The sequence below is a fragment of the Corythoichthys intestinalis genome, chromosome 2 (genome assembly GCF_030265065.1).
Source record: "Corythoichthys intestinalis isolate RoL2023-P3 chromosome 2, ASM3026506v1, whole genome shotgun sequence".
NCBI lineage: Eukaryota > Metazoa > Chordata > Actinopteri > Syngnathiformes > Syngnathidae > Corythoichthys > Corythoichthys intestinalis.
The window spans coordinates 63,758,678-63,779,392 of NC_080396.1; the positions used below are offsets into that span (position 1 = coordinate 63,758,678).

The 20,715-nt window shown below is 38.9% G+C and overlaps 1 protein-coding gene across 3 annotated transcripts in view; it reads right to left on the reverse strand.

Annotated features, from left to right (window-relative positions):
• The window catches only part of atp13a2 (ATPase cation transporting 13A2), a 37,944-nt gene that overhangs the window by 7,969 nt on the left and 9,260 nt on the right, over positions 1–20,715 (reverse strand). For all 3 annotated transcript variants that reach the window (XM_057817072.1, XM_057817065.1, XM_057817081.1), the window contains 25 exons: positions 20,394–20,472; positions 19,174–19,341; positions 18,201–18,259; positions 18,024–18,090; positions 17,855–17,934; positions 15,885–15,962; positions 15,578–15,647; positions 15,330–15,464; positions 10,960–11,026; positions 10,663–10,794; positions 10,317–10,478; positions 9,568–9,678; positions 7,147–7,193; positions 6,889–7,077; positions 6,546–6,752; positions 6,314–6,424; positions 5,638–5,794; positions 4,406–4,517; positions 4,202–4,326; positions 3,939–4,099; positions 3,427–3,519; positions 3,236–3,315; positions 2,245–2,397; positions 2,000–2,096; positions 1,690–1,913 (listed from right to left, as the gene is read on the reverse strand). In XM_057817072.1, the coding sequence (XP_057673055.1) occupies positions 1,690–1,913; positions 2,000–2,096; positions 2,245–2,397; positions 3,236–3,315; positions 3,427–3,519; positions 3,939–4,099; positions 4,202–4,326; positions 4,406–4,517; positions 5,638–5,794; positions 6,314–6,424; positions 6,546–6,752; positions 6,889–7,077; positions 7,147–7,193; positions 9,568–9,678; positions 10,317–10,478; positions 10,663–10,794; positions 10,960–11,026; positions 15,330–15,464; positions 15,578–15,647; positions 15,885–15,962; positions 17,855–17,934; positions 18,024–18,090; positions 18,201–18,259; positions 19,174–19,341; positions 20,394–20,396 (2,888 nt within the window). In that variant the 5' untranslated portion in view covers positions 20,397–20,472. The remainder of the gene's footprint in view (positions 1–1,689; positions 1,914–1,999; positions 2,097–2,244; positions 2,398–3,235; positions 3,316–3,426; positions 3,520–3,938; positions 4,100–4,201; positions 4,327–4,405; positions 4,518–5,637; positions 5,795–6,313; positions 6,425–6,545; positions 6,753–6,888; positions 7,078–7,146; positions 7,194–9,567; positions 9,679–10,316; positions 10,479–10,662; positions 10,795–10,959; positions 11,027–15,329; positions 15,465–15,577; positions 15,648–15,884; positions 15,963–17,854; positions 17,935–18,023; positions 18,091–18,200; positions 18,260–19,173; positions 19,342–20,393; positions 20,473–20,715) is intronic.

A 20,715-nucleotide genomic window follows, 5' to 3' on the forward strand; every position in this document is an offset into this window, starting at 1 on the left:
ACAATATTCCTCAGAATTCATGATTCCCTGGACTATGTGGAGTTCTCCAGGTCCTGAGGATGAAAAGCAAGCCCAGATCTTGACATTCCCACCTCCATGCTTCACTGTTGGGAGAAGGTTCTTTTGGTGGTATGCAGTGTTGACTTTTCGCCAGACATGGCGGTTTTGGTTGTGACCAAACAGTTCAATTTTGCACCTACATCAGTTGATGAAAACTCTTTTTAATTTAGTCTCGACAACACAACTGTTAAAAAAACAAAAAAAAACCTACTGAATTGATTGATTAGGAAATCAGGTTGAAATAATAGAAAATTCCAAAATGTTGAGGGGGTTCACAAACTTTTGAGCAGCACTGTAAATGTAAACATCCCAACTCATCCCACCTAAACCTTTGGAAATATCAGAAAAGGTCACCCCAGTATTTTAAATTGTGCGAACATTAAGCATTTTAGCCAGTCACACAGTTTGCAAGTCAAAACATTTGCAATTTGACCAATTTACCATAATTTTCGGTTTATGAGCCGCTACTTTTTCCCACATTTTGAATCCTGCTGCTTATAGGCCAGTGCAGCTTATTTGTTGATTTATTTGGGTTAATAGCTAACATTTTATTTGGCAGCGGCATCATAAGACCGTCATAATTAAGACATGACAGTATCATGGGCATTACTGAATGCTTAAGACATGTCATTAAGTGTCATCTGGCAAATTATGTCACTAACTCCATTTACGTCCAGCTCAATTGCATTTTTATTTTTATTTTAAGTTGCCTTTCATGATGACATATCTGTTCTATGTGTTGGATTTTATCAAGTAAATTTTCCCCCAAAATGCGACTTACACTCAGGTGCAACTTATATATGTTTTTTTTTCCTCTTCGTTGGGCATTTTATGGCTGGTGCGACTTATACTCAGGTGCGACTTATAGTCCGAAAATTACGGCACTTAATTTTTCGTGAAAGTCCAAAACATTTTATCACAAAGCGTAGGTCTGCCATTTCTAAAATGATGAATAAAACTATTTACAATCATTCATGCCACTAATCTTTTAGTCAGCATGTAAGCCATGTAGTGAAGTGTTACACACTTAAAGAAAATAATCGCTTCCCATTTTTAAACAACAAAAAGCAGTGGCTTATATTTTCACAACTCTATTTTGAAACCATTAGCTCCATTTTGTAGCTCTTAATGAAATTAAGCAGTTCAGTCTGTGGTCATAAATTTTCACGAGGAGAACAACTTGTAGCTTCATTGTAGAGTTATAAGTCAACTTTCACTGAACTTTGAGAAAGGATAGCAATACATTTTGGCCGATGAAGTGTGTTGATGTCAGCTGTTTAGAGGTGTGGCCAAGTCTCATTGGCCATTTAAATGCAGTAAAATCATTTTACTCTGAAAGCAAGCGCTTATTAAGGTCGTTTCCAACTCTAATGTTGACTTAACACGCACGCACACACACACACACACACACACACACACACACACACACACACACACACACACACACACACACACACACACACACACACACACACACACACACCCAAATGAATAAAATCACACAACTGGAAAAACTTGTCTGTTGGGGTGCTCATGCATTAACAGTTATCACTACACAGAAAATTAATCTTAATGACAAAAAGAGGCAGGTAACTAACGGTGTCTACAAGAAGATGTCTTTGCACTGACCAATCCTGTGAGGCCGTGATGAACAGCACAGCCAGCTGTCCCGCGATAATCACGCTGATGTGAATGAAGAGGCTGCCTAAAACGGACAAGGTCAGCAGATTGGCCGGAGGCCGGTTGGGGCTTAGTTCCTCACTGGGGCCGCCTTTGCCCATCACGATAGCTAGCAACGTCACCAGCACGATGTCAATGAACAGGAACTGTAGGTCAGCCAGATTGGTGCTCACCTGGACAGGGTTTTAGCACATCAACAAGGATTTTCCCTGTGTGTTTTTGGCTTTTTCGTGACCAGAGTGTCAGTTGGCGGACTTACTGTGTATAGGATGAGCACGGAGCAGAACTGAATTATGCTGTACACAGCCATGTATCTGAAGAGGCTGAACGCGGTGACCAGAGAACATCGACCTTCTCTGCAAGGACAAGAATGAGAATTGATAGATTTGATTTTTTTTTTAAAATGTGGACTGAAGATTTTCCAATGAATATAGGATCCCCGATCCCCTGATGTAGTTAACCACTATATACCACCTTGCTGGCACACATAGTTGAACTGTTCACCTTATGAGTAGTGGTACACAGCTGATGTTTTCAGTTTTGGAGGTGAAAGGCGAAGCAATGGAGGCCTCTGCCTCTGACAGAGACACCCCAGCATCAGCGGCTCTTAAGGCACCGCAGTCATTCGCGCCATCTCCACACATGCCCACTCTGTAACTGAGTAATAGAAATAGAACAGTGACTTTAAGAGTGAACCCCATTCCAGCTCACTCTGGGCGATAAGACGAAATTATAGAAAATTATGTACATTATCATCATGAATTCCTTCTATCGCCCATTTTTATAAAAAAATACACTGCACTCTGATGTCCTTACAATATAGCAGCAAACCAGGGTTATGATAAATCAACACACAACCCAAACATATGGTGCGTGAGTTAATCAAAGTTAACTTCCTGGTTTCCACTGATTTTGATAGACATCCAATCCATTTGAACTAAGAGGGTTGGCAGTTAGTGATCATGTTCCAGCGCCATTGCCAAGCAGTTTAATCACATGGATTGGATGTCTATGATTGTCAATGGGAGGGAATGAAATAATGAAAATTATGCAGTTGTGACACATATAGGCACTACTGCAACATTAGGAATGTATCACGACTAACAAAGAAAAATGATAATTTATGAATACATTTTTTTCATCAAATACTTTACAATATACACATTTGTCATATCGTTATGTTTAATGTCCCATGACGTCACATGAAAGACGATTTTTACCATACGGCCCAGCACTACCTTAAATTAGTTTCCAGGTAATCAGCTGGCACATAAAGTATAAAACAAATAACTCTCTCATGCATGAAACATTATGATGAAGACGCATTGAATGATAAAAAAAAAAATAAAAAAAATTCTTGTTCTGAAATGTCAAATGAATTAACAAATACACAAAAAGACTCTAAAATTACGTTGGAAACCACACTTCTTGCTTACTACAAACATTAATCATGTTCATTTGAATAAAATTAATTCATTCCTGTTTGTGTACTCACTTCAGGTTCTGGAGTTCTTTCACCAGCTGTGTTTTTTGGTCAGGTGCCATACGGGCAAAGACAGTCGTTCGCATCAAAACCTGCACAATAACATGAAGATTGTCATGTAGAAACTGTCTGCACAAGCATATTATACCTAACTTTTTATAATTTGAGAAGTTTCAAAAGTGGAGAACACACATTTTCATTACCTTTGGTAGATGCTCAGGGAAGTGATCACAGAGGGCAGCAAATGAACTCCCATTAATAGCCAAGTGATAGTCATAATCTGCCTGGTAGAGACCCTGAAAGAAGGGGGAAAACCGCATGTAACTACTCAATTATGATCCCAAAATGTATAAATGATTAATTGTTATCATTTTCGTTAACGTCATTGTTAACAAAAACAACACTGGTTGAATATAAATGTATGTGAGGCTTACACTTGTGCATTTGCTTCATAAAGAATGATTCTGCACCACTTTTTGCTAAAGTGATTAGCAATGCACAAAAATCCCTTAATTGCCACACTGAGACACAAGCAATCGAATGATGAATACTTAAAGTTGAGGTACTTAAATGTAGGCAAACACTACAAAGAAAAGGCATGAAATAATTGCAAATATTGCACAGAAAAGGGTGTTTTCTAATCTACACTTGAATACTGTAATTAATTACCAAAAGATAACTAGTTACTCTTGAAAGATATTTGAGGTCAACTGACCTGGGTTGTGATTAATGTGCCGTCTCCATCTTCCGCCGTGAACCTCAGGGTGGGTGCGGTTTGAGCCGCGCGGGCAGTGGCCTCAACAAAGATGACCCGCTCATCAGAGCTCACCATTCCGCAGGTTTGGGCAACATTGACTGCTGTTAGAATGTTGTCACCTGTGAGTGAAAAAGTTTTACAATATTCATGAATAATATAATATGGCTAATGCTGACTGGTCAGCAAGGTCGAGGACCACATTGTCAATAAGCGCATCCTACCGGTGACCATGACAGTTCGAATCCTCGCCTGCCTCAATGTGCTAATGACCTTGGCACTCTCAGGCTTTACCAGGTTCTTCAGCATCAGCAAACCCAAGAACTGCATGTCTTTTTCTACCTCCCCTCTGTGGATAAATATACACACATATCCATTTTAGTATTCACGTTTAAAAGAATTAAATGACCGACAGACGGGAATCTCACCGTTCAGTTGAACTCAGATCCTTGCTTGTGTCCATTGTTTTATAACCAAGCGCAAGAACTCGGAGACCTTCACTGGAAAAGCTGCAAAGTTTCTTTGAGAACTGTGGCGGCACTGTAATTATAAAGTATCGATTAGTTCTAATTATTCATCCAATATGGATTTGGTTCCTAATTCATAAAAAATACAGGGAACCAGTACTTTATAGTATCATAATGTACGTAGCTACTGATGGCCATCCAATTTAAATCCTTTGCCTGGCATTATACATAACTGATCTAAATTGCTGCTTGCTGAACAGAAACAATATTTGCAGTATCGTATTTTCCGGACTATAAGTTGCACCCCCCCCCCCCCCCCCCCCCCGCCCCCCAAAGTTTAGCAGATCCTGTGACTAATATTCAAGTGCGACTAATGTTTTTTTTTCACTGACAGCCGTGAGAAAGGTGCTCTAGGTATGCCCGCTACTTGCAAAGTTGGCGAAGTTGATCAGTAGTGACGCTAAAGACTTGAGTGAATTTGGTTGTGATTTGGAATGAGATCGAGATATTTTAAACAAGTTATATTTTTTCTTTGTTAGATGAAGTTATCTAAATCACATCTGTTAACAGATACCTATTCAGCCCGTTGTTCTCCGTTTTACCATTACGATCATGTATGTGCTTGGTCTCCTATTAAATCAACACTTGGTAACTTTTCAGTTTTGGTCAATTTTAGCGACTTAGATGAACAAAAATGGCAATGTTTTGCCTTAAGGAAGACTTCCCATGAGTTTCCTATGAGGACCAGCGCAAAGTGTCGTAAAATCTTGATCTCCTGGTCGCCTGCAGATGGATTAAACGACATTTCTGTTTCCAGCGGCTGTGTGAGGGATGAATAGTAAGGAGGTAATGAATGCAGTTGTTGCTAAACAATACCATAAGACGATGTAGAAAATAAGAAACGTTTGATTTTGTACCGTGTTCCCCCATCGGCCCACCTAGTTATTGTACCTAGTGTTGCTTTCAATAAAATTACCTTCCCAAAATGCGACTTAGGTTTTTTTCTCTCCTCATTGTGCATTTTCTGCCTTGTGCAACTAATATACTGAAATTCGCCTTGTACACCAAAAAAACAGGATAAATAATATTTTTGGGAACATTTAAGCGAATTTGGCGCACACTCTAGTGGTGGCACAGTGGATGAAAATCTCCTAATATCGTAACAAAAACTCAGCGTATCACTAGTTCCTGACCAGTCTCTTGTCGGCAGAGGCTTGCGACCATCTCCGGAGAGCCTTTCATGAAAGCTAAAGCAGAGCGTCCGCCGTAGGCCACCGTCACCACACTCATCCTCTGCAGGGCGGAAGAGAAGGGAAACCGCTGCACAATCGCTACAGGCTCACTTGTAGACTGTAAGAATAATGAAAGTACAGGTAAAGTCTGAGTGGAGAAGCAAAAAGGCAGGAATAGAATATTTTAACCTTAATAGGATGACACTTTAAAACATCTATTGCCATTATCTCTACCAAGTAGGTTATATTTTCATTGTGGTTTATTTGTTTGTGACCAACATTTCACTGGATTACTGTAAATCCCAAATCCTTTTGGAGTGATGGATAAAGAACGATCTAAGTGTAATACAGATTGTACTCAGGTCAGCAAACACGATCGATCAATATTCAAGACTGTCCAGCCTTATGACAAAAAAACAAAACAAAAACAAAAAAAACACTTTAGCAAAGCTCGGCTCTTCATAAAATCAATAGTAAAACTATTGACAGTTTAAAAGCTAAGAAAAAGAATCAAGGCTTACACACTCTTTTAAATGCTTTGTTTACAAATTTGACTGTTCAAATAAAATTATGAAGGGAATGTTCTGATTAAATAATAATTATGGGTTGATGACACAGTGATGGCAAGGACACTAACAGTTGCATAAAAAGGTAGCTGCTTTGAAGGAGGTCTTGTTACGGCTAATACTCGGTGCCCACCAAACTCCGCATTCAGTACCCCGCCGTCATCCCCTGGTTCCTGAAGTGTCTGGAATGAAGTCAAGCAGAGATAATTCCTGTTTGGACACTTAACTTGACCAATTATACTGTTGAAATTGTAGGCGTGGATTTGAAATCACGTGAATAAAATCAGGTTTTTTGCTGCGTACCCAACCGGTGGATTGAAACATTTTTAGCTCCAAAGGGTCACCAACAGGCTGCCCTTGCAGCAGGGCCAGAGTGTGACAGCAGGCCAGGCAAGACAGTAAGGGCCCCCGTGGGAGAAGCCTAGGGTCAGCCACAACCTCCGAAAAACCGTCATATCGCCCCTCCATCACTCCCCACATGTCAAGCCCATCCTCTGTCAGAGTTCCTGTCTAGAGATCATAAGTGGTAGTGACAGTTCATTTGTAGCGCTAGGTTTATTAATTCAAGTGAACATAACTATGGGCTATCTGAGGAACTATTTTGTGTATTTAGTATATGGACCAAGACCGTACATGTGGTCCTCACCTTGTCAAAACAGAACATGGACAGCTTGCCACAGACATTGATGCGTGGCGGGCTAATACAGAAGATGCCGTTTTTCTTAAGCCTATGCTGGGCATAGAGGGTACCGACTGTGATAGCGGCAGGCAGTGCCGGAGGAACCACAATGGTGATGATATCCAGAACCCGGATCACCACCTCAATTGGGCTCATCTAGACACACACAGAGGAAATGTAGGATTCCAGTTTTTTTTTAACTAGCGCTTCGAAGTGCACACTTACTTCGTATCCTGAGAGGATGATAAAGCTGTAGATGGTCCCAATCAAAGCTGGATGAAGAAGAGAGATGTTTCCAAATCTGAATTACATTTCTAAAATGATACACATTATAGAGGCAAAAGACCTCCTTGAAGTCCCCCCCCCATAAAAAATATGCCAATCATTTGCGCTACAAAAGGTTTTGTTTGTGCTGCTATCGTTTTTAAGATATTTATCATTCTTTTATAGGTCAATCTGAGGTCAGCCAGACCCCCATTTTGATTAAAAATGACTAAAAATGGTGTCAATCATTTATGCTGCTATCGTTTTTGAGGTATTGAGATAATAATTTTGAGTGTTGACGTCACGCAACCCATCATTTATTGTAAAATGGACCGGAAATGGTGCCATTCATTTATGCTACGTTTTTGCTGTAGAAATTTTTGTGCTGGTATCGTTTTATACACATTGAAATATTAATTTTGAGTGATGAAGTCAATCGCAGGCCCTTCGTCATGGCTGACAGAGCTTACCAACTCTCTCAATAACAGAGGGGTGTCCCAACAACAAGCGCAAACGTATCACAAATGAATGGCACCATTACTGGTCCATTTTGCAATAAATGGGGTTCTGCATGACTTCATCATTTGAAATTAGTATCTCAGTATGTCAAAAACGATAGCGGCACAAACCAGCACAAGCATAAATGATTGACACAATTTTTAGCCATTATTGGGGGGCTGGTTGAACTCAGATTGACCCATAAAACATTTGTAAATATCTTAAAAACACTAGCAGCACAAACAACTACAAATGACGCACAAATGATTGCCAACTTCATAGAGGTAGGCAAAAATTGTGGGAGACGATCTCAATGATGTAATCAACCACAACAGAGTCCTTCAGAAAGTGCAAGTAACGTGGATTGAAATTTATATACAATGCGGCATGCGGCATCAAGTCCCACTTAAATTATTAATCATTCAATATTGATATATTTTTATTTTAAAAAATAATTATAAATTAATAAAATGTTACAAAATCAAAATTAATACAATTAAAATGCATAACAACTAAAATGCACTCATGATATGGTATTTTTTTGTTTTGTTTTTTTAATTTAATAGCATTTAACTTAATTCCTTCCATTTACAACAAGAGATGTCGCATTCATACACTGGTATCAAAAAGTATCGGAAGAGTTTGGAAATTCTCACATTTCTGCATAAAATCACCATCAAACGTAACCTGTAATCTGAGAGTGTCTGCTAGAGACTTACAGAAATCACTGGCACAGTACAATATCTCTGTGCACACATCAACTATATGTAAAACTATAGCCAAGAATGGTATCCATGGGAGGACTCCGCGGAGGAAGCCACTGCTGTCTAAAAAAAAACATTGTTGCTTGTTTAATGTTCGCAAAAAGGCACTTGGACACTCCACAAAAGTTTTTGCAAAATATTTTGTGGACTGATGTAACCAAAGTTGAATTGTTTGGAATTAACACACAATGTCATGTGTGGAGGAAAAATGGAACAGCTCACCAACATCAACATCTCATCCCCACCATGAAGCATGGTGGAGGGAGCACCATGATTTGAGGCCGTTTTGCTACCTCAAGGCCTGGACAACTTGCGATCATTAATGGAAGAATGAATTCAAAAGTTTATCAGGATATTTGTAGGAAAGCAAGCCTAAGGCCGTCTGTCAGACAGTTGAAGCTAAGACGAGGATGGATGCTGCAACAAGACAATGATTCAAAACACAGAAGTAAATCAACTTCAGAATGGTTTCAGAAGATCAAAATACATGTTCTGGAGTGGCCAAGTCAAAGTCCAGAACCATATTGAGATGCTGTGGCATGACCTAAAGACAGCGATTCATGCCAGACATCCCAGGAATCTGACTGAACTACAGCAGTTTTGTAGAAAAGAATGGGCCAAGATTAGTCCCGATCAATGTGCCAGACTGATTTGCAGCTACAGGAAGCATCTGGTTGAAGTTAATGCTGCCAAAGGGGAGGGGGTACAAAATATTAAAAATGATGGTTCACTTACTTATTTTCCCCCTGCTGTCATTGTTTGCATACTATCCTCATTAAAATATGAAAACCTACAAATGTTTGGGTGGTTTTAGTTAAAGCAGACACTGTTTTTTCATCTTTGTGATTTTGACAAAGATCAGATCACATTTGATGGTGATTTTATGAAGAAATGTGAGAAATTCCACAAGGTTCACATACCACTGTATAATAATAAAATGTGTATGTAATGTAATTGTTATGCATGCCACGCTGGGCTTTGAATCCATTTTGACCGCCCAGTTCAAATGGATTGGACATTTATCTCCATCAATGGCAGTCAATGAGTTGAATAAATGCCCTAATAATAATAAAATTAAGCAAGTTCCACAGACACTCCAAACTCTTGTTGAAGCACTTACACAGAGAACCCAAGATGAGCAGGAACTTTGTAGCATCTCGGTAGAAACGAAAGTCGGTGGGCTGAGGGTACAGAATAGAGCTGACCAAGCTACCTTTGGCAGTAAAAAAACCTGTGAATGACACAAATAAATGAACTGCTTTTGCACACACTGATGAATAAGAACAGACATCCGACTACATTTTGGTCAAAAAGTGAACTTTATAACTAAATGAATCTCAGTAAATACATTATTTACGTGATGGGTGAATCGCTGTTTTTTTTTTTTTTTTTTTTTACTTTTTAGCAGGAATCATCATTTTGTTTGTTTTATCGAACATGTTGTATTTTTTTGTCTCCAACTAGTCAAGTCTGGAAAAAAAAAAAAACGTCTGCTTTATTAATTCACACATATTTCCAGACACGACGACACAAATAAACAGTCAATTCAACACATAACAATGAATGCCAGTGGCGGAACAAATGAGAACAGGGCCCGGGTGCGATGAGCATAAACGGGCCGCCCCGAGCGGATTGTCCGACGTGGGGGCGTACTAGTGGGCAATTATTCACGGGGCCCTCAAGACGATTGTAGGTGTGTATGGGCTATTTTAACACTTAAAACACTACATTACAGCTCTATAACCATATTACCTTTCTGTTTGACCCTACTCTCTCCCAAACACGCCCACTTTATGCCTGCAAACTGGGCCACTTCTGCTCCTAATCAATACCATCTGTAACGGCAACGATATAAAACACTGTACTTACCTGTGCCTGTGACAACGGCAACAGCGCCACCGTCTCCGGGACGCCCCTCTTTGGCCCGAATAAGGTGCGTTCCACAGAACAGTGAATGTTTGCGCTCAGCTTCTGAGCTATATTTTTTCTCTGAATCCACCACGGGAGTTTTCAGCACTGGGACGCTCTCACCTGGACACAATAATAGCTAATGTCTTGCATTTACATAAACAGACAGCACATATACATTGATAGACAAAAAGCTCCAGGCATTTAAGGAAATAAAATAGGGGTTTATTGGTAGTATTTTATCTTCAACACCAGGAAGCATTTATAATCTTTGAGCTAAAGTTTCAAGTTGGTTTCGTCTGCTGACCTGTCAACATGCCCTCATCGATTAGACACTCCCCTGCCAGCAGGGCTGCATCACAAGGCATCAGCAGACCATCCTTGGGTAAGCATAAGCAGTCACCAGGCACCAGCTCCGTCGAACTAACATTCTCCAGCTCTGAGATGAGATAATTGAGTAATAAAAAAAAATAACAATAATAACAAAATAAAATACAGGTACATAGAACTCATGCATTTACAGTACACAACCGGAAATGTTCCATTAAATAAATGTGGAAAGTATGTAAAAAAAAAAAAAATAAAATAAAATAAATAAATATACCTCCCGACTTCCTTATCACTGTGACATTGGTGACCAAGCGGGCCATGTTGTGAAGAGTGACTCTTTGCTGTGGAGCGGATAAAGTGCATGTAGTATTTATTAGCGGTGTAATGATACATCGATTTGGATCAATATATCGATTGGTGTGTTGGAAAATGAATAAGTTTATTATTGTGAATTGTATTTGCTAACATGCTAGTCGATTATCATAGCGAGGCCTGCTTCCATCGTTTTAGTACAAAATAAAATATATTAAAACTATAGTGTAACCAACCATAAAATAAATCTATAATATGAGTGCATGAAAAAGAATGTTTGTGTGGGCAGACAAAAGTGCCCTTTATGCAGGAAATGTAGGAACTAAGTCAGGGGTCCCCAAACTTTTTCCTGTTAGGGCCACATAACTTTTTCCTTCTCTGATGAGGGGCCGGGGTCAATTTGTAACAGAAAAAGTGTGACGATTGCAGGAGTAATGTAAAAATGTAAAAAAATGTAAAAATTTATTGTTTTTCAGAGAGCCACAATCAAATAACCCTTTCTGGATTCTTCACGGAAAAAAAGGAAATAACATAAAAATAATATAATATAATATAATATAATATAATATAATTTAATAATAACCCTATTAATTAAATAGAAAATAACCAAATAAACTTCTCTGGGTTTTTCACAGAAAAAGCCAGGAAATAACACAAGTTAAAAATAAATAAATAAATAAACAAATAAAATTGTTCAGGGGGCCGGACCAAATGTGGAGGCGGGCCTTATCCGGCCCGTGGGCCGTAGTTTGGGGACCCCTGAACTAAGTGATAAGAACAGAACATAGTTGACGATCCATGTAACACCCTCGCCATATGATAACAGACGGACAGATAGTTCCAAGATGGCATCGTGCACAGAGTCAGACCACTCAAAGCTGACACCGACAGAACATAATCAGCGTCGCCCCGGCAACAGTGGTCACGAACTCTTTTGGCCAATCCAAGACTAATGACACCATTGGGCACCGCCCCGACAGCCCCTCCAATCTGCCTCCCCACCTCCCGAACCTTCAAAAAGACTGAATTTTTCCGTAAGAGGTGAACACTTGTCAGGATGCCGAAATGCGTACTGCCAGAATTGGTCCCTGGGCCCAGTTTTTTCCCCCTCTTTTTGCCTGACAGTTTTTATTGTTATTCTCCTTGCTTTTTACTGTTCTCGACTCGTCTTAAATGGTCTATTTTGTCGGAAGACGTCAATAGAGCTTTTCTGTGGTCTGTCTAAGTTAGTGTTCTCTTAGTCAGACAATGGTTACAAAAACACAAATGCACATCAACAAATGATTAATACTGTACTTAGTTATTTGATTTACATTTACCATAGTTTTCTGACTACAAGCCACTACCTTTTTTATCTCAAGTTGAAGCTCGAATAAAGAAGCGTCTTATTTATGGATGGGGGGGGGGGGGGGCAAGATTTTCATTTAATTGATATATTTCACTTAACGGCTTGGCAGTTTATGATGACATTGATATGCGTTCAGACACTGAGTAGTGTGAGTGTTCTATTATGACTACACTCTTGAGTTTCCATGTGTACTAACGTGTGCTCAAACTATATTCTCCAACTCACCCTTAGCTAGCGATAGCATTCCAAAGACTGTTTGGGAGAAGGCATTTTTTTTCCATGAACATGCCGATCTATTCACAAGTCAAGGGCCAAGAATGGATATCCAAATTTTGTCACAACATGGCTCTTGACTGGTATGCTCTAGCGCAGACAAAGCTTGCCAGCCGCTTTGTTAAGCTTCATCAAAAACTGCGGATTATATAGATGAGTCTATGTGCCGCTAGAGAAGAACGATTTAAGGCTAACCATGGGTGGTGAGACGAATGTTAAAAGGATGGATATCCACTGTTTGCTACGATGAGAGGACGCTCTGCTAGCGCTGAATAGCCATTTTAAACTAGCAGCCGCAGGACTTTATTGTCAACTAAGGCTCCACCTCATAGTGGATGCCATTACAGAAGAACAGTTTAAGGCTATTCGTGGGTGGTTCTAAAATGAAACTTCTTTTCCAGCCCAGCTCAGTTCATCAAGCACGATGGGTAGAACGCGGTCCACTGCAAGCTAAGTCAATGTAAAGTCGATTTGATGTTTTTCTTCCTCGCTATTTTCTGTGGAACAGTCTGCCTATGTAAATGAAATGAGGACACTAACAGGTAATAGTTAGGTGCGTCTTGTCAGCGTACAGGTATTTGGTCAGTGAGTCTTGTAGTCAGGTACGCTTTATAGTACAGAAGTAGTGTAACCCACATGACAAAAGTGCACAAAAATTGTGTATTTCATTGTTTCATAAGATTTGCAAAAATATTTGATTCCACATTTAATTAGAATTATTTTGATCAAAGTTGCAATAGTGAGAGTTAGTTCACATGAAGCCCCATCTTTGGCTTTCCTTCTCCTGCATTAGCTTTGGGGGTCCATAAAACTCATTCTTAGGGCTTTTAGTGCTATTCCTCTGGGGTGTTGCACTGGGAGCTTCTAAGACTCAAGTAAGTTAACTTGTGTTCACATGCATTCTGATATCGGAGCTCTGATTAAACATTCAAAGTTAACTTTGGTTTTCACAGGACAATTCTTTGTTAATGAAAATTACCATAACATTTCTTGAGCACAATTAAATCAAATTCATTTGAACTGCTAACATCAATCGCCATCATCATTTAGAAGAGCTGTTTTGTTAAAAACAATTGTTTTAACTAAAGGAATAGTTTCCCTGGGTGATCTATTTGTTGGGTCTACCCTCATGACTTTTAATGAAGTTAGGGAAAAATATGACATTTCAAGAAATGACCTCTTTCATTCTTTTCAGGTCAGAAATTTTATCATCAAAGTTAAATCTTTGCTTGAGGATAATATAGTCACACAAATAGAGAAGCAAGTACCATACTTCTTTCTCAGGGGAAGGCTGACATTCGGAACTTTTATGTTAGTTTACAAAATTATTCAGGTTTGGGAAATGAGTCACTGAGGGGGGTCTGGGAGAGGGAACTTGATGTTGAAATAGCTGGGGAAATGTGGAACAAAATTTGGACAAACGCAAAAAAAATAACTGTAACTGAACAAGAGCAATTAAAATAAAGATTTGCATCGGGCACATGTTGCTCCCAACCGTCTCTCTAAATACAGTGATACCTCGGCTCACGAACGCTTAAGCTCACGAACTTTTCGCCTCAAGAACATCAAATTCGCGAGCATATAGTCTCTGCTGACGAACTAGTTTTCGGCGGACGAACCAATTCACGCGGTCGAAAAGCGCCACGAGAAGCTGACGCACGCTCACGGCGTCCCAGTTCGTCCCCTCACTTTCGTTGAGTGCGGACGTAGTTTGTGTTTGATAGAGATTTTGGACCATATTGAGTGTACTTTTGCTATTATGGGACCGAAAAAGAGTTACCTACAGTCCTTATGGAAGGTGACTCGTGTTACCAATTCGCCCTTGACTGGTAATTGGCGGTGCTTTCAGCTTCCCACCGTAGTGAGAAGTGGACCGGCGAGTCACGTTGGCTCGTTGTCGTCGGTTGTCTTCGGTTCGCCCGATTTCCTCTCCAGAAAGGTGGCGGCGTGCATACAAACACCCAGAGGCGTCGGATGGCTTTTATTAACAACCAAAAGCATGTGGTGGGCACAGCAGTGGAGTCTACGCTAACTGCGCACTTTGCCGGTAACACTCTCCTTCCAAACAGTAACTCCCTCCCTCCCTCCTCCTCCCACTCCATTCCATCAAGCCATCAACTACCATCACAAAGGTAAATAAAACGACTTTATTATACAGTACAGTTTATTTCTTTAATTATAACACAATAGCACATTTATTATACATAAAATAAGGTATATTTTTGTGTAGTTTTAAGGCTTATTTAGTAGAAAATTATGTTTTATGGGGACCTGGGAACGGATTATTCTCATTTTAATGGTTTCTTATGGGAAATAAATGTTCGGAAGACGAACTTTTCGCCTTACACACACTTTCTGGGAACCAATTATGTTCGTGAGCTGAGGTATCACTGTATAGGAAAGATGTTTATCCTGTTTGTCCTAAATGTCAGACAATAAATTGGTGCTCTTACTCACTGCTATTGGTCCTGTATTAAAATACAGAAATATTGGAATGATGTCCTGTTTGAAATACAGAAAATTCTAATAACACCGCCTGATTTGATTGAAGGCTCTTGAATCGAATCGAATAATACAGGCTAATATGTATAGGGAAAAAAACACATCAAATCTTTCTTCAAAGAAAGTTAAATTGGTAAAATTACACCCTTATTATCTATCCATTTTCATCACTCACACAAAATGAGTTCAAATCAAGAAAAAGTCCTTACCTTGCGAATCTCATAAAGTGAGACAATGATGGAGATCAGCGAGATTGTAAGTATACATGCAGAGTAGGAGTAATACTCATCAAACATCCACAGGCCCATGCTAAATATCTGAAACACATAGAATGGGTTCAGGACCTGAAGGGGAGGAAGAAGAGGAGATTTTTATTAGCATATGGAAAGTAAATGATCACATACCACGGCTAAAGGATAAATAGAAATGAAATTACAAAATATAATATACAGATTACCTCTTCTCTTAATAGAGTAAAATACGATTTCACTGGTACGTCAATCAGGTTGGGCCCATATACTTGTCTCCTATAAGATGGAAAAAAATTTAAAAAATGAAAAACTAATTCCTAACAGAACTATTCTTTTAAACTTTAAAATATGTTTTCCACACTAAACACAAGAGTTGCAATTAAAATTAGCTGTGCCTTTTTACAGCAATGGCCACAATTTGAGGAAATAAAATTTGTAATATATAATTAAATAAAGCAATAAAACAAATATGCAAAAAAAAAAAAAAAAAAATTCAAAAATTGTAATGCTGACCTAAAGTTCTGCTCATGGTGACTCAAACCATTTTTGAAGCCATGAAGGTCCTTGCAGGTCCAGTCCTCATTGAAGACACTACAGTCAAAATAAAAATATGATTGTGACCATAATGCCAAATTTTCAATATCTAAATGTATATATAAATGGAACTTTGTGTGTGTGTTCGTTCCCTATGGACTCCAAAACGGCTCAACCGATTTTCTTGGATTTTTCAATATTTGTACTGTAAGTGTCTTCAAGTGTTATTAGGTAGGTTTTGTATAGAAGTACCTCCGAGAAGCCTTGAAATTCAATAATCGAAAAAATCGGATTGCAGAAGGAATGGCCGGATTTTAACCAAATTTGACACGCTCAAACACAGTGACATGAAAAGTATTTCGCAGAAGTTCCAAGGTTGCGGAGGCTTTCAATAGTGCAGAAAATTGACAAAATCCCTAAACCGATATACTGTGGTACCGCTACATACGAAGTTAACTCGTTCCAGGACCTTGTTTGTAAGTCGAAATGGTCGTATATCGAGGAGGATTTTCCCAAAATAATACATTATAATACCATTATTTCGTTCCACAGCCCGAAAACCTACACTAAATCCTTAATAAATACTGCCGGTACTATTGCAAACAGCAATTACACAGAGCAGAAATAAATTATTTTTTAAAATCGGAATAATAATATGATGATAATAATTATATTAATACCTGTAATAATGTAACAAATTGGGTTTTAATGTGGCGGATGTGTTTTGCATGCTGTACCTCAACCTGTGGCTGACTTGACTGTGAGATAGGTGCGGTAGAGATTTTCCTTTCTCTTTTAATGTTCTGTTGTTGTTAGCGACAACTGCGACAGACACTAGGTGTGTTGTCTTGAACAAGTTCTGAAATAACTGATTAAAAACCAGACAAAGCTGGCAATTTTTTTGACAATGTTACCACAATAATAATTGTCACCATAACTTATGAAGACTGGGGAAAGGAGGTCGGAGGAGGATCGCGAAATCGTAGACATTCTACGGCCGTATTGTCGAGCCAGTTCACGGACGCGCACACCACGCTCATATTTTTCTATCATTTCCATTTTCATTTCAATGGTATCACCTTTTTTCACCACCTGCACTAACATTCTTGGAACCCATGTTGATTTCTCTCACAATAAAATCCACAATGCGTCCGTCTTGCGGGAAAACAAAGAAACTGTAGCGCTGTCATGAATCGTCGTTTTTCAAGCATGTCTTCGGATGTAAAAACAAATGGTGAGTCAAATTTTACGTCATATGTCGAAAAGATCGTGTGTCGAGGCGATCGTTTGTCGAGGTACTACTGTATTCAGATTGCTCCCAAACTGTAAGTCGGATTTTAACGAAATTTGGTAGATTCGTTGTTGGGGTCGTAGGGAGTCACCATGAAAATTTTCACACTTTAGCACCCTCAAATAGTGCAACAAATTGACAATCGATAAACCGTTAATAGGACTACTTTCAAAAGCTCTGTTTTTGGAATGTAGGTCACACTATGCGCGACAAGGAAAAGTAGGTCACAGTGCAAGCCAAGTCTGGGGTGTTAACAAATTGAATTTGAAAAAACTACATTGCCCCTGACGGTGTTAAAAGGTATTCGGGTCTTACAATAATGTGGTCTTCATTTGGTCCTGCAATCTTACATTGAGACTCATTTTTAAAATCTTCAGCCATTTTTCAGGGGAGCAAAATTAAACAACTTGTGGCCTAGTGTGGTTGGCGGCCAAAAATCATGGGGAAGCACTGATTTCGAGGTTTCTTATGTGTGTATTGATTTAACAAACCTTGGCCCCAACTACCCAGCACAAGTAGTATGCCAGAAACGTCGGGCTATACTGCTTGTTTAATATAAATCCCAAACATTTGTCTGATGGAAAACTACCCCGCTAACTAAGCTGCTTTGTAACAAACCTATGGCTACTTAAAAATTAATTACGTCCTTACGCATTACCTCACAAGACAGAAAGCTGCCTTCTTGTCCAGCCATACATATCGAAGGCCTTCAAATAGGTAATAGCGCAGAAGTGTTTTCTGTAACAAAGAAAGGAAAAATACTTATAGCAAGCCACAAATACCATATTTAAAAAAACAAATAAATGAAAACTGAATTTGTTCTTCACATTCTCCTGGTTGAGCTGAATAGTGTCGTTACATTCGGTAACCTCTGCATCACCCAATGAATCCAAACTAATGCAGAGAAGAAACAAAGGACACAGTTAGTTTAAGAATCTTTGCAGACATGCACGTACTGGTTTCAGGTTTGGGGACATTCAATAAGGCAAAACCTTCAAGCTCACCTGCCCTGCTCCATTTCCTCAGTGAGCACCTTCACTACATGCTTCTGGCCAAAATTGTCCTAAAGACAAAACAGTAACACAAATATTTGTTGTGTTAACATTATGCATGCCTAACAAGGCCGTAGTTTAAACAAAGAGTCTCCAATATTGAGGCGGCAGTACTTGAATGCACAGAGCAACTAAACAAACACAAAAAATAATGATAAGAGTCTTGTCTTTGTTTTTTTCATAACATGATTCTTTTGAATAATCTTCTTCTTCTAAGTCTTATCAGCACACCTTTAAGAATTACATTAGTACATCAAAAAACAAGGATACTATGTCATTATGACATCACTAATCAGAGAGAAGTGACATGATTTTGTGAGTCTGAAAAGATGCCCATGAGGCTGTGTTCAATTTTGCGAACAAATACAAGTGGATTTTTTATCTTTGAAGAAATGTTTACAGATGATAATAAAAACAAAATGAAAAATCAGACTTCCCATTGATTAATCACTACGGGTCAATTGTTTTCTGTTATCTTGAGTTGGGAGCGGCTCATGTAAGAGAAAAATTTGTAGATCACATTTTTTAGAAGAGATACCGTAATGGTGATTTGTATGTTTAATGACATTACACATTAATGTTTCCATAGAAGTCAATTAAAATATTTATTTCCATGAAGCCAGCCTGTTACACCAGAAAATGTTGGCGACCACTGGTTCATTTTTAACTGCTGTGGAACCTACAACAGTTTATTTCTGTTGACATGGAAACTTCTGATTACAAACAAAAACTACCGTAATTACAATATAATATGTCGCTTTAGGATTCTTAGAACCCATTTAGTAAAAACATGATTTTTTTTTTTTTTTTGCTTTGAAACCAATCCACAGTGGCCTAAAAAACTAATGAAATGCTAACAAAAGTACAGCACAGTCTTATGGTTCGTCAAAGAAATCCAAAAAAAGAGAGGTTGAATTGTTCTCACTCGTAGTAGAACAAAATCTGCGAGGGCCAAAGGACAGCGGCAACAGCGAGCCCAAAGAGCTAGCCGAGGGTGCCAGTGAAACAAAACCAAGAGAAGGCCAAGGGACAGCACGGCGATAAGGTGACACAACCACACCCGCCATCTGACCCACTTGTAGCCCTGAGCATCCTGATGGGGGGGGGAGACAAAAAAAGAGAAAAGAATGCAAGGTAAACTTGTGAAAACAGGTCTGGATTGACAACATAGAGTTACTTAGTTTATCAATATTGGCACAAAAAGAAACATTTACTATGTCACATCAAAAGGGTTGATTCAAAATTTTACTGACCAAATCATTCACCAGAAAATTTCATTTTGTGGTCATCAAAAATTGGGCATTTCTGAACTAGTATTCAATTCGTTATGCTGTTTGTAGCACACTGTGAACTCAAATGTCATCATTTCGAGTGTAATATTCTCTTGCATGTACTAAAATCACCCTAAAGCACAGGTGTCAAACCGATTCCAGAAAGGGCCTAGTGGGTGCAGGTTTGCTTTCCAACCAATGAGGAGGACACCTTTTCACCAATTAGATCTTTTACATGTGTAATCAGTTAAACTTTGTCAGGTGCTGCTTGTTTCAGCAGGAAGTTCATTGGTTAAACTCTCCGCGTTATCGGTTGGAACAAAATCCAACACCCACTAGGCCCTTTCTGGAATCGGTTTGACACCTGTGCCCTAAAGCATGGCATTGTCTGCATCGTAATTTGCATTTTTTAAAATTTATTTATTGGATAACTAATGTTTTCTGCAAGTACTGAAATTTTGGTGACAATCAATCGCGTTTTACAGGCTTTTATGCTTTGGTGAGAAGTTAAGAACCCATGGTGAACCGCATACATCCATAAAATCTAAAACATTATGACGTTTATAAGTAACCATGAATGTCTATGTGCACATTAACTTTAACCGCTGCTTTCAGAAATTAAGCCTTATTATGATATGGCCAGATTCATAGTGAGAAGCAAGAAATTTGTTATTAAATTTCTAAGCAGTAGACATGATAATAGATGTCTTTTTGAATAAAAGTATACTATTCTCAGAAAAGCTTAGTTCCATTAAACGTGTATAAAATATGACAGTTACTTATTTTTTAGGAGGGAAAAAAACCTCGTGTACATTATACTTGAGAAATTACCGTATTGTAGTTTGCCTCTCATAACGTGGCAATTGGTCCTTACCATGTGTTTGTCAGGCAGAAGCAGGATGAGTCATGCAGGCCACCTGTGGGAAGTCCACTTAGCAGTTCAACTCCACCTTCTAAGGGGAAAAAAATATGCATCAAATGAGTCACTAAACCTGCAACAAACGCAATACAAATAAGATGCCATTCTATCGCAATGGCAATTAAGAAGTAGATTATTAATTTTAAAGCAAACATGGCAGAGATTAGGACAATGCCATGTACAATGTTGACACAGAAATGGGTGTATTCATTCTGAAATGTCTATATCAGCAGGTGACAAGCCACAAGAGGGAAGTGAGCCAGCTAAATGCACAGAC